Source organism: Ammodytes marinus (assembly GCF_949987685.1).
Source record: "Ammodytes marinus genome assembly, chromosome: 11".
Classification (NCBI taxonomy): domain Eukaryota; kingdom Metazoa; phylum Chordata; class Actinopteri; order Uranoscopiformes; family Ammodytidae; genus Ammodytes; species Ammodytes marinus.
Genome location: NC_137215.1, coordinates 2648916 through 2663915, shown reverse-complemented (window position 1 = coordinate 2663915; position 15000 = coordinate 2648916). Strand labels below are relative to the sequence as shown.

Below are 15000 nucleotides of genomic sequence, written 5' to 3'. Positions count from 1 at the left end.
ACAGACAGACAGACAGACAGACAGACAGACAGACAGACAGACAGACAGACAGACAGACAGACAGACAGACAGACAGACAGACAGACAGACCCACCCAGTGCGCAGCTGAGAGCAGCAGCCTTGCGCAGGCCGTCTAAGCTGAGGCAGATGGTGTCTCTCTCCCGGTGGCTCTGCTCCTTCACCCCCTCTGCTCCCAGGATGAAGGCCAGGCCTTTGGAGCTGCCGGCCATGCGACCCGTCAGGGGGGCAGACAGCACATCCATAAGGTTCTTCCATACGCCGGTGAGGATGAAACGAGAGAATACAGAGCCTATGGGAGAGAGGGGGGGAGAGGGAGGGGGAGGGAGAGGGGGGAGAGAAGGAGGGAGGGAGGGAGAGAGAGAGGGGGGGGAGAAGGAGGGAGGGAGGGAGGGAGATAGAGAGAGAGAGGGAAAGAGAGGGACACACACACACACGGAGGGAATAATGTAAATTAGTACTAGAAAACTACAGGATACTGATGAAGATAATGGAACAGACCAGACTCCAAACATTTAACGTGGGGTTCTTGTCTAAACTTCAGAAACATTTTAAATAACTCAGCATAACATTAATAACTTTTTTATGACACAACATGACACCCTTATAAACCTATCGTCAAAAAATATCAATTATGGATCAGTTATTTAGACTTAAAAAGGCTTAAAAAAAATGGACCTCTGTATTTGAAAAATTCTAGCTACAACCTTGTTTTCAGGAAATTAAGTAGAAAAAAATCCACTCGTTCTGTTATAGTGAAACTGAAGAATAATTCAGATAGTAAAATCCACCCTTCATATTTCCTACCTGCCGTCACTGTGTCACTGCCGGCTTTGTCACAGCTGAGCGGCGATCGGCTGGAGGCTCGTCTGATCAGCTGTCCTCCGATCGCACTACTGCCCAGACCGTCGATGTCTGAACCAGGGTCAAAACAAGAGGAACATGGTTAGGTCTTAATCGCACCTTTTGTAATACTGAGCCAGTTACGTAGATGTGTGTGTACTTATAACCAATTTGAGACCTTAGAAGTGAGGACATTTTTGTCCGGTTCTCACGTTGGGACAGGCCTTTAAAGGGCTGTTTGAGGGTTAACAATAGGTTTTAAGGTTCAGGTATGAATTAGGTTTATGTTAGGGTTAGTGTAAGGGTTGGGGTTAGGCATTTAGTTTTGATGGTTAGGGTAAGGGGCTAGGGAACGCATTATGTCAAAGAACGTCCTCACAAGTATAGCCGTAAAAATGTGTGCGTGTGTGTGTTTATGTGTGTGTGTGAAGGTGTTTATATTTATGTTAGTGTGTGTGTACCACTGTGTGTGTGTGTGTGTGTGTGTGTGTGTGTCTGTCTGTCTGTCTGCCTGCCTGTCTGTCTGTCTGTCTGTCTGTCTGTCTGTCTGTCTGTCTGTGTACCTGTGAGCAGTGTGATGAGAGGCAGTGTGTAGTCGTCCGGTGAGCCTGTGTACCCGGCGTCAGCCAGCAGGTTTCGCTCTAACACCCCGTGGTACAGCTCTTCTATCCAGGCCTGAGACAGCACCACCAGCACCCCACTGCTCTGGATCAGACGCACAAACTCCTTCTGCAAGACATAAACACACAACAAAATGTTTTTACTCATTGGGTGCTTGTGATCTAGTGGTTAGAGTGATGGTGAAGTCAAATTTGTAATTGCACTCAAAATTCAATTAACAGCACAGCCCTAGTAAAGTTCGGACCCTTGTTTATGGTATTAGCCAAAGGGAACTAGTATAAACATTTTCAGAGTGCAGTACTGAAAGCTCTCCAGCGGTAGTGGTCGCAGTAGCAGAGTTTGACAAAAAAGCTGACTTGACTTGACTCACAACATGTATTCTACTCATGACGCACAAGTCTGCAATATATTCAATTCATTGCACAGCCCTAGTTCGGACTCTTTTCATGGTATTAGCCAAAGGGAACTAGGAGAAACATTTCTCTTCTCACCTGAGTGAGTAAACAACTTAAAAACATTATCTTGGGCGCCTTTAGCTCAGTCGGTAAGGCGTCCCCCTCCCGGGCCGGGCCCAGCAGCAGACCCGGGTTCGATTCCCGCCCGCGGTCGTTCTCTGCATGTCACTCCCCTCTCTGCCCCATTTCACCTCTGTCTCTCTGCACTATCAATAAAGCATAAAAATGCCCAAAAAATATCTTAAAAAAAAACATTTCTATTAAAAAAAAAAAAAACATTATCTTGTAAAAGTCCATCATCTTATTCTCATAATTGTTGGAAGTCAAAATTGCAAATGCGCCCAAAATGTAATAAATTGCACAGACCTAGTTTGAACTCTTGTTCATAGTGTTTGCGAAAAAAAAGTCAAAGTCAAATGTATTTCTATAGCACATTTAAAAACAAGTATAAACTGTTCTCTTCTCATCAAGGCAAGGCAAGTGTATTTCTATAGCACAATTCAGACACAAGGCCATTCAAAGTGCTTTACAGGGGCATGAAATACATCAAGTATAGAATAGACTATAGTTTTTTTTTTAAACTCACCAGAGTGAGATTAGGAGTGAGGGCTCTCCTCCGGTAATAGTCACAGCAGCAGAGTTTGAGGTTGAGCAGCAGAGCGGAGTATGAGACCAGGTACAAGCCGTCAGCATTCATCAGAGACTGACAGCTCAGAGAGTCTCCTGACTCAAAGCCCGGAGAGTGGATCCCTCCTGCACAGAGAGAGAGAGAGAGAGAGAGAGAAAGTTAAGAGAGAGTTGCTATTTTCCCAAGGATATAAAAATGATTGCAGGGAACTATTGAGTCATGGTTAATGTCTAAAAGTTTTTAGAACATTTTTTTTTATAGAGGTTCATTTTTGGTTTTCCTCTGTTACTATAGGCTAGGTTTTTGATTAAATAGTGAATCTTTTTAAGGCCATTATCATAATAGCTCACTCTCTCTCTAGCTGGGTTTGTGCAAGAGTTTTTAATTAAGATTTTTTAACTGATGTTTTGTTTTGTTGCCCATGTTGATTGTGGTGAAGCAGAAGAAACACATTTTTATACATTATTTACAGTTTACAGTTAAGTCTAACCTGAACTTTAAAATGAGTGAGGGAGGAAGAGAACAAGACGGAGAGAGAGAAGGAGGGAGACAGAGATAGAGGTAAAGAGAGGAGGACAGAGTGAAAAAAAGGAAAGAGAGAAAATAAGTGTGAAGTGTGAAGAGTAGTGCCAGTGAGATATAATCTGTTTGCTGATGAAAAAGCAAAGTGTTGTAATCACAGACCCTCTCTGGGGATTTACCGCCCGGACACAATTTATTAAGTCAGTTAAGCGAGGAGAGTTTAATTTGATTTGTAATTTTTGCTCTGCTGATGTACCGGCTCCCAGCAGGCTCTGTGTGCTTTCAACTGACAGATTACGGGGCCGTGCCTTGAAGGTAAAACGTTTTATCAAATGATCCATGCTCTAAAAGTGATAAACTGGGCGCGAACTGGGTGGCGTAGTGGATAGAGCGCGTACCATATTGGCTCCGGCCTTCGTTGCAGTGGTCACGGGTTCAAATGCGACCTGTGTACCTTTACTGCAGGTCTCTCTCTCTCTGTCTCCCCATTTCAACTCTGTACTGTCTAATAAAGCTTGAAAATGCCAAAGAAATATCTAAATATGATGAACTGAGTGTAGAGAACTGTTGTACACAAACTTGAAAGGGGAAATGCGAAAAGACAAATTTCAATGTGCCCTGTGTACAATTGACTAAATGTATGTACTTACTTACTTACACATCCATATCATACTTAAAATGGAAATGTCTTAAACTCCTGGTGCGCATGTGTTTGTGTGTGTGTGTGTATGTGTGTGCGCGTGTGTGTCTGTGTGCGTGCGTGCATGCGCATGTGATTGTGTGTGTGTGTGTGTGTGTGTGTGTGTATGACATGAAAAAATAATCGCTGGTGAAAAATGTGTCCTGTAAATGACTATTATTGACAGAAGGGTTAGTAAAATCAAATACAGGGTTTCCTACAGCTTAAGATGGGTTAGATTTAAGACTCTGTAATACTTTAATGCCAATCCTACTAGAGCATGTTAAGAGGCTGCTGCATATCACTCCACCCTCAGTAAACATACTGTGTTTGTTTAGCTAAAACATGGGCACACACACACACACACACACACACACACACACACACACACACACACACACACACACACACACACACACACACACACACACACACACACACACACACACACACACACACACACACACACACACACACACACACACACACACACACACACACACACACACACACACACACACACACACACACACACACACACACTGTTTACTTACAGTATGCCATGTTTGGGGTATTTACATAGACTGGAGACTTGAACTATATTAACAAAATCTTTAGCCTTATTTAAACTACTGACCGAATATGCATTTCATCAATCAGGGACACAACTCTTTTTCTGCACTTGCACAAGTGTCCCCAATCTTGTTAACATTACAGTTTACAGAGTCTAGGCTGTGTATTAAAACCATATTTTTCCTACAGAATCGCTGACACCACTTTTAAATCAACCCTCCCTCCTTCAATCCCTCCTTCAATCCCTCTCTCACTATTGAAATTGAAATAACGTGAAATTACGACTACTACACTCTTTTTTCAATGTACCACCTTTTTTTCTAGTAAAAATTACAATTTTATTCTCAACATTTTATTTAGACGTGGCCCTTTTAATACTCAGAACTTTTTTTCTTTTGTTGGTGTGTTCACTTTTTCAGTTGTGTATTTGTGTTCTTTAAAAAAAAAAAAAAATGTATTATTCTTAAAATATTTTTTCTAAACATGGCCCTATTAACACTCATCACGTCACACTCACCAGCCTGCAGACTAGAGCAGAACGTGGATGAAAAAGTGAACTCCTTGAATTACGAGTACACTCTTTTAATATAACACACAAACTTGTATTTAAAATGTTTTCCTAGACATGGCCTCTCCAAAATCTGTCTAATAAAGAAAATATGTCAAAATGATCTATTATAATACTCATCACGTCCCACTCACCGGCCTGCAGCCCGGAGCAGAAGGAAGAGGAGAAGTTCTGCAGTGACGTGTCGACCTCTGTGGGCGTGGCCAGTCCCAGGAGGCGGGGCAGCAGCGAGGCCAGCGATTGGACGAACAGCCGCGCGCCCTGCTGATCTGCTTCCTGGTTACGTAGGAGTTTGAGTGACAGGGCGGCGGTGCGGAGGGAGCGTTGGCCCGGACAGTCCCTGGGCGTCTGTGTCTCTTCCTCCGCCAGAGACACGTTGTCTGAGCCGATGTCGGACACGTCGGAGCGGCCCGAGTCTTTCTCTGCTGCCATGGAGTACTGGTCACACGAGTCAAACTCTGTACGAGACAAGTCCTGCTCCTCCATACTGGTGAGACAGGCAGGGAGATCAAATATGTTATTATTGTTATTATTTGTGATAATTACTCAATATTTCACCATTTGGTCATCTTGCTAAGGCAAGACACTGCAGACAAAAACATTGTTTATTAGAGCACTGGTCAATTTTAAGATTTTGAGGTTTACGTGTTTGAGTAAAGGCTGAGTAGAACATGTATTTAATAAATATTTTTCAAAAATTAGTATGTTCTCACTTTCCAAAAGTTTCTTCACTCCTAAGGTTGTCTAAAACACATGTTGGTCCTCACAAAGATGGATGTACAAGAACAAACACACACACACACACACACACACACACACACACACACACTTACCTGAAGTTGCTCTCGCTGTATCTTGACCCTGCTGCATGGTGAGCCCTCGTCCTGGACTCCACTGACAGAAAGTTGGTGATATCCGGATAGACCAATCCGTGACTTCTCTGCAACACATCCGGCGGTACCACACCTCCTCTGTCTCTCTCTCTTTCTCTCTCTCTTTCTCTCTCTCCTCCACCTCCACCTCTCTGTCTCTCCATTCTCCCCTCCCTCTCTCCCCCACACACCCCCTCTTCTTCCACATCCCCACTTGCTTCCAGGCTTGTTGTATCACCATCACCATATTTTTTGGCCTCTTCCTCATCCATACACACTCCATCTTCCCCACACTCATCGGGCGTAGTAGTGGGTCCCAAGCCTAACTCCCCCACCTCTAAATCCAACATGGTTTGACCCGTTTCGGTGGTGATGCTGATGCTTATATCCGGGCTGCGTTCTGTGTTGGCGGTAGTGTGTGTGTTAGTGTGTGTGTGTGTGGCTGTATTGGCGGCCATATTGGATTGAGTGTGTGAGCTGTGTGCCGTGAGCTCAGAGGACAGGATGTGTCTCTGCCATCTGAAGTCGGCCTCGTTGATCTCCACAGACTCTCGGGTCGACTCGGCGCCGTCTTTAAGGTCGTCAAGACGCTTGAGGAGCAGCCGCGCCTGGGAAATATACAAACAAAAGAAATGAAAACATTATTTCTAAAGCACATTTCTCACAAAGGAATGGGATACAAGGAGCTTTCTAGACAACAACAAGAGCTGCAAATAGAAAACAGACATTAAAATAGCTACAAGGAACTTGTTTTTGATTGTAGTGGTGAAGCAAAGTAAACTTCGATTTAGTGATCGTTCATAAACACAGGCTTTTCCCGTCTGCCTTTCCTTTGTCAATTTTACACAATTACATTTCCTTGTAAATTAATATCTTGATTTCCACAACTACATATGAATTTCACACTGTTCCAACCGCCTAACCCCAGTCTGTCTCACTGCGTGCGTACCTGTACATTACATTACATGTCATTTTAGCAGACGCTTTTATCCAAAGCGACTTACAACTGGAGCACACATTCATACACCGATAGCAGCAGCAGCTACCACGCAGGGTGCAAGCTATCGGGAGCAGTTTAGGGTTCAGTGTCTCTTTGCCCAGGGACACATGGACATGTGGCGGGGAGAGGGGGGATCAAACCACCGACCCTGCAGCTACATACCCCTTTGTTCAGGGCCTTAGCCTGTGTCAGTGCGTACCTGGTCAGGTGTGATGCCGTGGCCCTGTGACAGCTCATCCAGCGCTCCCAGCAGAGCACAGGCGCAGGAGACGGAGGAGAAACACGCCTCGATCCCGCCCTTCATACAGGCCTCCGTCATACCATCCATCACCCTGAAGAATGAACATACACACACACACACACACACACATTTAGTTTAAATGGGTAAGGATCAAATTACTTTGTGAAACATTCTGATCATATTCTGTGCTATTTAATGTCAGGAATCATGAAGGAAGATATTATTTGTGTTATTGTTAGGATCAGGACAACTGTAGCATGATGAACAACATGCAATGTGATTCCTTGAAGAAAATTAAGATATTAGACACTGACAGCTTGAGCAGGTCGAGGTGAGACTTCCTCTTGGAGAAAGAACGTTTCCTGGTCTCAGGTTCAGCCACACAGGGACCGGCGAGGTCGTACAGGCGCTGGGGACTGCCCAGGATCTAACACACACACACACACACACACACACACACACACACACACACACACACACACACACACACACACACACACACACACACACACACACACACACACACACACACACACACACACACACACACACACACACACACACACACACACACACACACACACACACACACACACACACAAACATATGTTACATTAAAAGGTACAGTGTGTAATATTGTAGTATTTAGCATCATCTAGTGGTGAGATTGTAGATGTCAACGCTCCCTTACTAACCCCTACCTTCGGGAGAATTTACAGAAGCTACGGTGGCCTTCAAGGACGAGAAGCTATAGTTACTAAAGATGGCATCATCCACCACTGCCTCAAGTCTTTCCACAATATGAAGTGATGAGGTGAAGATGGGAAAAATGTGCTCTTCAAAACTATTCAAAAATGAAGACATTGGACTGGAACAAAAACGTATAGATAAATTCGTCTTCAAGGTTTTTAAGAATACGAATAGTTCCTCGTAGCACCTTTATGTGGAAAAAATAAAACTATATATTGTATGTATTAAACCCCACCTCCTTCATGATGCGTATGGCCTCAGTGCGGTGCTGGGGCGGAGGGTACAGTAGGATCCGGTGGTAGAGAGACTGCAGCACAGGCTTCATAGATTCCACACAGTTGACCAGACGAACCAGCTCGGCCGCGATGTAACACACTGTGCGCACTACCGGAGCTATCCTGAGGGGGGCGCTAGAGGAGCAGCCAGACCCCCGGCCCTGATCTGACACACAGGATGAGTCCAACTCATGACTCAGGCCTGAGGGAGGGAGGGTGGGGGGGGGGGAATGAGAGAGGACATTAAGATAAACACTGACATCACTAGTTTTTATTTTCCCATGAATGCCATCTCAATATTTTCTTATGTCTTATTTGTGTATGTATTCGTATGCCCCTGTAAAGCACTTTGAATTGTATTGAAAAAAATAAAAATAATGAAAAAAAACATCAAATGAACGGAGAAAGAATCTAAAATCACTTTCACCTATTTTTATACCTAGCAACATTTAAATATGTTTATGCTATTTAATCTTATTTTTACTATTGAAAAGTCTATGCTAATTTCAGATACACCTCCACCACAGTCCAACTCGTGACTGATACTTGGAACGGAGGAAATGAGGAGGGACACTTAAATAAACACTGAAATAATGTTGATAAAAGTGATCTACTTATACTAAGAAACCAGTGAGATAAAGGAGAAGGTTGTCAAAGGTGGAGTCAGTGATTCAGGAGAATAGTTGTTGTCAAAATGTATTTTTTGTCAAAATCAGTGAAAATCTCCTCACAATCAACTACTTGTCCGTACTGTGTGTGCGCTGAGAATAAATCCAGTTTTACTACACAGCCTAGGCTCTGTAAACAGGCATGTTGATAGCTATGGAGGGCCCCTTTTTTTTGGATACACATTGTTTACATACCAGTTTACAGATCCTAGGTTATGCATTAACACTTGTTTTTTTTTATCAAGATAATCACTGATTTTGACAAAAAAAAAATGACAACAAGCAGTAACAGTGTCTTTAAACGAGTAGGTTTAAGCTAAGACTTTTCATTCCTCCTCTATTATAACCCTGCTCTCTATCACTAAACATTTTAATATTACCCAGATGCAATAACTGAGAAGTACAGAGAGAATTGTGTGTAGAGATTGTGTCTAGTTGTTTCCATAGTATCTTAGTTACCTAGAGTGAGTTTCTCAGAGTGAGCCAAACTCTTGGTGATTCTGGTCACATGTCCAAAAAGGAGTGGGAGGAAGATCACACTTATTTAATCCCATCCCTTAGGCTACTTAAATCATAGTTAAACTTCTTCAGTCATACTTTTAATTTATTCTACAAGTACAATGACAGATGGGACAATATAATATAGTTGGTTCCATAGTATCTCCAGTTACCCAGAGCTAGTTTCTCAGAGAGTCTGTCTCTGTCCGTGGCCCCCGTGTATCCGTGGTGTGACGTGATGGTTTTGTCATTAACGGGGTTTCCCATGATGGCCACCAGGGACGGACACAACTGCTTCCTGGGAGGAGGGAAATAAAGGTTCAAGAAAACAGTGAATTGCAATAATTAAATAAAAGATACCCTTAAACTGAATAAAAATATGACTTCTCAAACATTTGAAACATACTTTTTATATGTTTTATTTGCCTGATTAGGGACAAGGTGTCCATATATCAAAGGTTGATCCACACCTATGGAATGTACTCCAGCCCATCAGAATAGAGTATTCACAAAGACTATGGTATAAAATAAATTACTCTTCACTCAGTTATGTATTACTGTATTTTCGTAGCAACTAGGATTATAGAAGTGTTACACGTCTTACCACACGAGGTCTGTGAAGCCCCTGGACAGATGCATTGTGGGAGGGCAGCTGCTGAGCATGGACAGGATGCATTCCAGGTAGAGGAGCTGCAGGAGCTGGTTACCACTGGATACAACGACATAATACAGTGTCGTTAGAATGTTTATGTCTTTTCAAATTATAACCAATTTCCTCAGCTGTGCTGTGATGTTTAGTTATTTATTCTATAGTACTTCTTCATCTTGGTCTTCTAACAGGTGCATTTCCCCAAGACGCCCACTTTAACAAAAAACATATAAGGCCGTTAAGTTTGTCCGTTCTGTGCTACTGTAGAAACATGGCGGTGCAACATGGCGGCCTCAGCGCCCCACTCCTATTAAGATATAAGGGCGCATTCTTAATAAACAAACTTACATTTTCAAACGATTATACACTAATTAAACATACATTTAAACAATTAATTCAGTATATTTAAGTCAATTCTGAAAAATGCCAATCATTTCTGCACACCTTTAAGATGTAAATTATCAATCAAATGTTACAACAAACTAAAAATACAAAATATTATAAAAAGTAAAGACAAACCTGTCAACAGACTCCAACTTTTCACAGAAAACCGTCAGAACCGTCACCACATCTTCACACAGAGCCTGACTGGTGGGAGAAACATCTGCAACACACACACACACACACACACACACACACACACACACACACACACACACACACACACACACACACACACACACACACACACACACACACACACACACACACACACACACACACACACACACACACACACACACACACACACACACACACACACGGTTAATTGATGGCACCTGCATTCCTTTTTTTACTCTATAGAATTTCTACCGTCTCACACCTCCCAATTTCCCTGTAATCAATATAATGTGTGTGTGTGTGTGTGTGTGTGTGTGTGTGTGTGTGTGTGTGTGTGTGTGTGTGCGTGCGTGTGTGCGTGTAGTATCATAAAGAAGCCATTCCATTCTATTCTTACTACCTGCTGAATGGCTTTATACCAGCTATAAAACTGTTTGCACTGCACATTAAAAAAGATTAAATGTCCACAGCCACTCGCGGCTCCATGAAGCTTCAATGCTCAATCCCCATAATAAGACAACAACAAGCTGGATAGAAAAATAAAATAGCTACACATTTGATTTCTTAGAGTCTTAAAAAATATCTCGAGGGCGCTGCAAAATGAATGAAAATGTAGTAATAGAAGTCATAAGTGGGTAATATTCTGTTTTGTGGCCATTTGAGAACATCTCATCTCCCCATTGTCAGACAACTGCATACTACTATTTATGTTTACTATACTACATACTGTTGCATTTGAAACGATAGAATTAATATAAAAAGTAGTTTGCAACTTTTCCGCAAGTGATAAGACTGTTTATCATGCAACACTGCACTGAGTGAGTGAGTGAGTGAGTGAGTGAGTGAGTGAGTGAGTGAGCGAGCGAGTGAGTGAGTGAGTGAGTGAGTGTGTGTGCACATTTTGCATGTTTAACACTACGAACTGGTGGTGGACTACTAATGGACATACTGGCTCCGGCATTTTTATGGCTAACATTTATTTATTACTCAACTTGATAGCACTTAGTTTTTAGCTTGTCAACTTGTCTCTGCTGTTCAGTTATTTTCTTTTAACGTTGTTTTAGTTAAAGGTGCTACGAGGAACTTGTAAATATTTCTGAAACAGTCTCATTTTTCCTCTGATGATCATAAATGACATGTAACTGTAAATGAGACCATCAATGCAAATAATGCTATTTTTATATAGTTTTTCTTGATGCCTTTGTCATGGGTATACGCTCACCCAGGATCAACAGCTGGCGTAGTACAAACACTACCACTTTTGTCCAAAGGGGGGCGCTAGAATGAACACAAACTGAAAGTTCCTCGGAGCACCTTTAAAAACAATTCAACTCATTACATTTCTGTACAAATAAAATGAAGTACGATGGTCTGGTAGGACCAAGCTACCTAGTGCACATAGAAGTGTATTGGGAACAACAGTAACGCCCAGTGAAATCCAATATAATTGTTCTGCTGTGATTTTATGATGCATATAATGTTCACTTTTCATGGACACAGCCAGACTTGTTCAATATTCAATTATATGTTTTAGTAGTTAGTGATGGGGATGTGCTGCACTGCATAGTATTGGGTCCAGTACATTTGAACTAGATTTGAGATGTTTTTCTTCTTGACTTGCTTGGTTAAATAACAGTGAAAATAAAATAATACATAATTAAAAATGTGTTTCCAATATTTTGTCATCTCATTTATGACCATTTTTACAACCCTCTCCATATGCTACATCACAACCATAAGCAAGGACCTCAGTAATAAACTTATTCGCCAGGAAGCTAATTTTATGATGTGTTGTTAATTTGGCCAAATGAGAGAGAGAGAGAGAGAGAGAGAGAGAGAGAGAGAGAGAGAGAGAGAGAGAGAGAGAGAGAGTGTGTGTTGATGGCGTACCTCTCCTGTGTTGTGGCAGTGCAGTAACCTCTTCTCCATCTGCTCCCTGTAGACGAGAAATCAGCAGGAGACATGTTTATTGTCTATCTATCTATCTATCTATCTATCTATCTATCTATCTATCTATCTATCTATCTATCTATCTATCTATCTATCTATCTATCTATCTATCTATCTATCTAATCAATTTCTGCACATTTTGTTAAGCATATTTTTCTTCATAAACATTCATAATAGACGGAAAGTTAGACATTTTAAGTTATACAAACATTACTAATAGCGAAAAATTACCAATTTAAAAATGAATGAGTGAGTGAGTGAGTGAGTGAGTGAGTGAGTGAGTGAGTGAGTGAGTGAGTGAGTGAGTGAGTGAGTGAGTGAGTGAGTGAGTGAGTGAGTGAGTGAGTGAGTGAGTGAGTGAGTGTGTGAGTGAGTGAGTGAGTGAGTGAGTGAGTGAGTGAGTGAGTGAGTGAGTGAGTGAGTGAGTGAGTGAGTGAGTGAGTGAGTGTGTGTGTGTGTGTGTGTAACCTCTTGTCTGTGTCTGAGTTGTAGCGTCAGGTCTCCCAGTATTTGGCTCAGCGTCGCTCTGACCGCTGTGTTGATGCTGCGCTGGTGACAGCTGGAAACATAGGTCTCTATACACACCTGTTTACAGACACACACACACACACACACACACACACACACACACACACACACACACACACACACACACGCACACGCACACGCACACGCACACGCACACACACAGGAAAAGATGCATGTTACATTAAAATGTACAGCTGGACACGTGGGTCTCAATACACACACCTGTATACACAAACACTCTCACACACACACACACACACACACGCACACGCATGCGCACGCACACACACAGAAATAGGTGCATGTTACATTAAAAGGTACATTTGGACACGTAAGTCTCGATACACACACACACACAGACACACAGACACACACACACACAATTGATTAGATATGTCAGTGTCTGATCTTTCCTTTTCTCTGAGTCACTAAAGTCATGACGCACAATCGCTGGACAAGACACTGAGGTACACAGGAAGACTTATGGGATGTTTCCATAGCGTCATTGCTCCCCATGGTAACCAGACTAGTGACGTGTGTGTGTGTGTGTGTGTGTGTGTGTGTGTACGTGTGTGTGTGTGTGTACGTGTGTGTGTGTGTGTGTGTGTGTGGGTCGCTCTTCCGGACAGATTTAGAAGGTAACAAAAGCAAACAAACAATGTGGATCAATGGAACATAAGACAGCAATTACTCAGCAGCTGAGTGAGTGTCTCACACACACACACACACACACACACACACACACACACACACACACACACACACACACACACACACACACACACACACACACACACACACACACACACACACACACACACACACACACACACACACACACACACACACACTTCAGGGGGAGGCCAATCACATTAGATTGTAGTATTTTCTCAATACACAATAAAGTATACGTTTTATTTATTTTTTATTTCAATACATTTTTTTATTCACTTTTCTAATGTCTATTCTATACTTGATGTATTTTAATCTTGATGTATTCCATGCCCCTGTAAAGCACTTTGAATGGCCTTGTGTCTGAATTGTGCCATAGAAATAAACTTGCCTTGTCGAATGGGCAAAACCAGCAACCTTGAATTCAGCAGCTGTGATCAAAGACCACCTCTGCTATCTAATTATACACAGACCTAAAGACTCGGGATGTTTCTCACCACCTGAGCTCAATCAATAAACCATCCATACATCATCAGGCCGCCCACCCGCAATAAGGAGACGGAGCGCATTGAATTGTTGCCTCCCAAAATAAACACAGCATCTTAAAAAGGTGGAGTCAGTGATTCTGGAGAACGCTTGTTGTCAAAGCCACTTTTTGTCAAAATCAGTGAATATCTCCTCATGATCTGTTACCTATCTGTACTGTGTGTGATCTGAAAATAAATCCAGTGTTGTTGACACACAGCCAAGGCTCTGTAAACGGGTATGTTGTTAGCTACAGTGGGCCCCCTTTATTTTACATACCCGTACAAAGACTAAAACGTGATTTTTTTTCAAGGACCTCACCAATAAAATAAAATAAAATAAACGATCTCCAAGGTTGCGACTTTGTTTGTATGCGAGGAATATTCTCGTATTAAAAAGGTGAAGTATCAAATTCAAGCATTTATAAAACTGACTAAATCTCCTCACCAATCGCTGTGTTAAGAACCTGGACTGACTTCACTGTTTGTATTGGATGCTACTGGTAATGGAGTGGTGCTGACAACCTCTTCAGCAGACATGAGTTATGACCCCACACACACACACACACACACACACACACAGGAGAACACACACACACACACACACACACACACACACACACACACACACACAGGAGAACATGCATACACACATACACACACACACACACACACAGGCACACAGGAGTACATGCATACACACATACACACGCAGGCACACAGGAGTACACACACACACACACACACACACACACACACACATACACACACTCATACACAGGAGTACACACACACACACACACACACACACACACACCAGATGGCCCTTTCTTTATGAGCTGTTAATGGACGTCAAACATCACCTGGGTTCCAAAGCAACTGCTGAGGGAAGTGATGTCAAAGGA

The 15000-nt window shown here is 42.4% G+C and overlaps 1 protein-coding gene across 1 annotated transcript in view; it reads right to left on the bottom strand.

Annotated features, from left to right (window-relative positions):
* Nucleotides 1-15000, bottom strand: part of arfgef3 (ARFGEF family member 3) — a gene marked incomplete at its 5' end in the record, with an annotated part of 51398 nt that overhangs the window by 24354 nt on the left and 12044 nt on the right. Inside the window, 14 exons of the mRNA XM_080036347.1 lie at nt 95-310; nt 826-933; nt 1425-1590; nt 2524-2690; nt 5042-5394; nt 5741-6387; nt 6979-7111; nt 7335-7447; nt 8006-8247; nt 9385-9509; nt 9816-9920; nt 10380-10464; nt 12312-12357; nt 12840-12956. Of these exons, the coding sequence (XP_079892473.1) occupies nt 95-310; nt 826-933; nt 1425-1590; nt 2524-2690; nt 5042-5394; nt 5741-6387; nt 6979-7111; nt 7335-7447; nt 8006-8247; nt 9385-9509; nt 9816-9920; nt 10380-10464; nt 12312-12357; nt 12840-12956 (2623 nt within the window). The remainder of the gene's footprint in view (nt 1-94; nt 311-825; nt 934-1424; nt 1591-2523; nt 2691-5041; nt 5395-5740; nt 6388-6978; nt 7112-7334; nt 7448-8005; nt 8248-9384; nt 9510-9815; nt 9921-10379; nt 10465-12311; nt 12358-12839; nt 12957-15000) is intronic.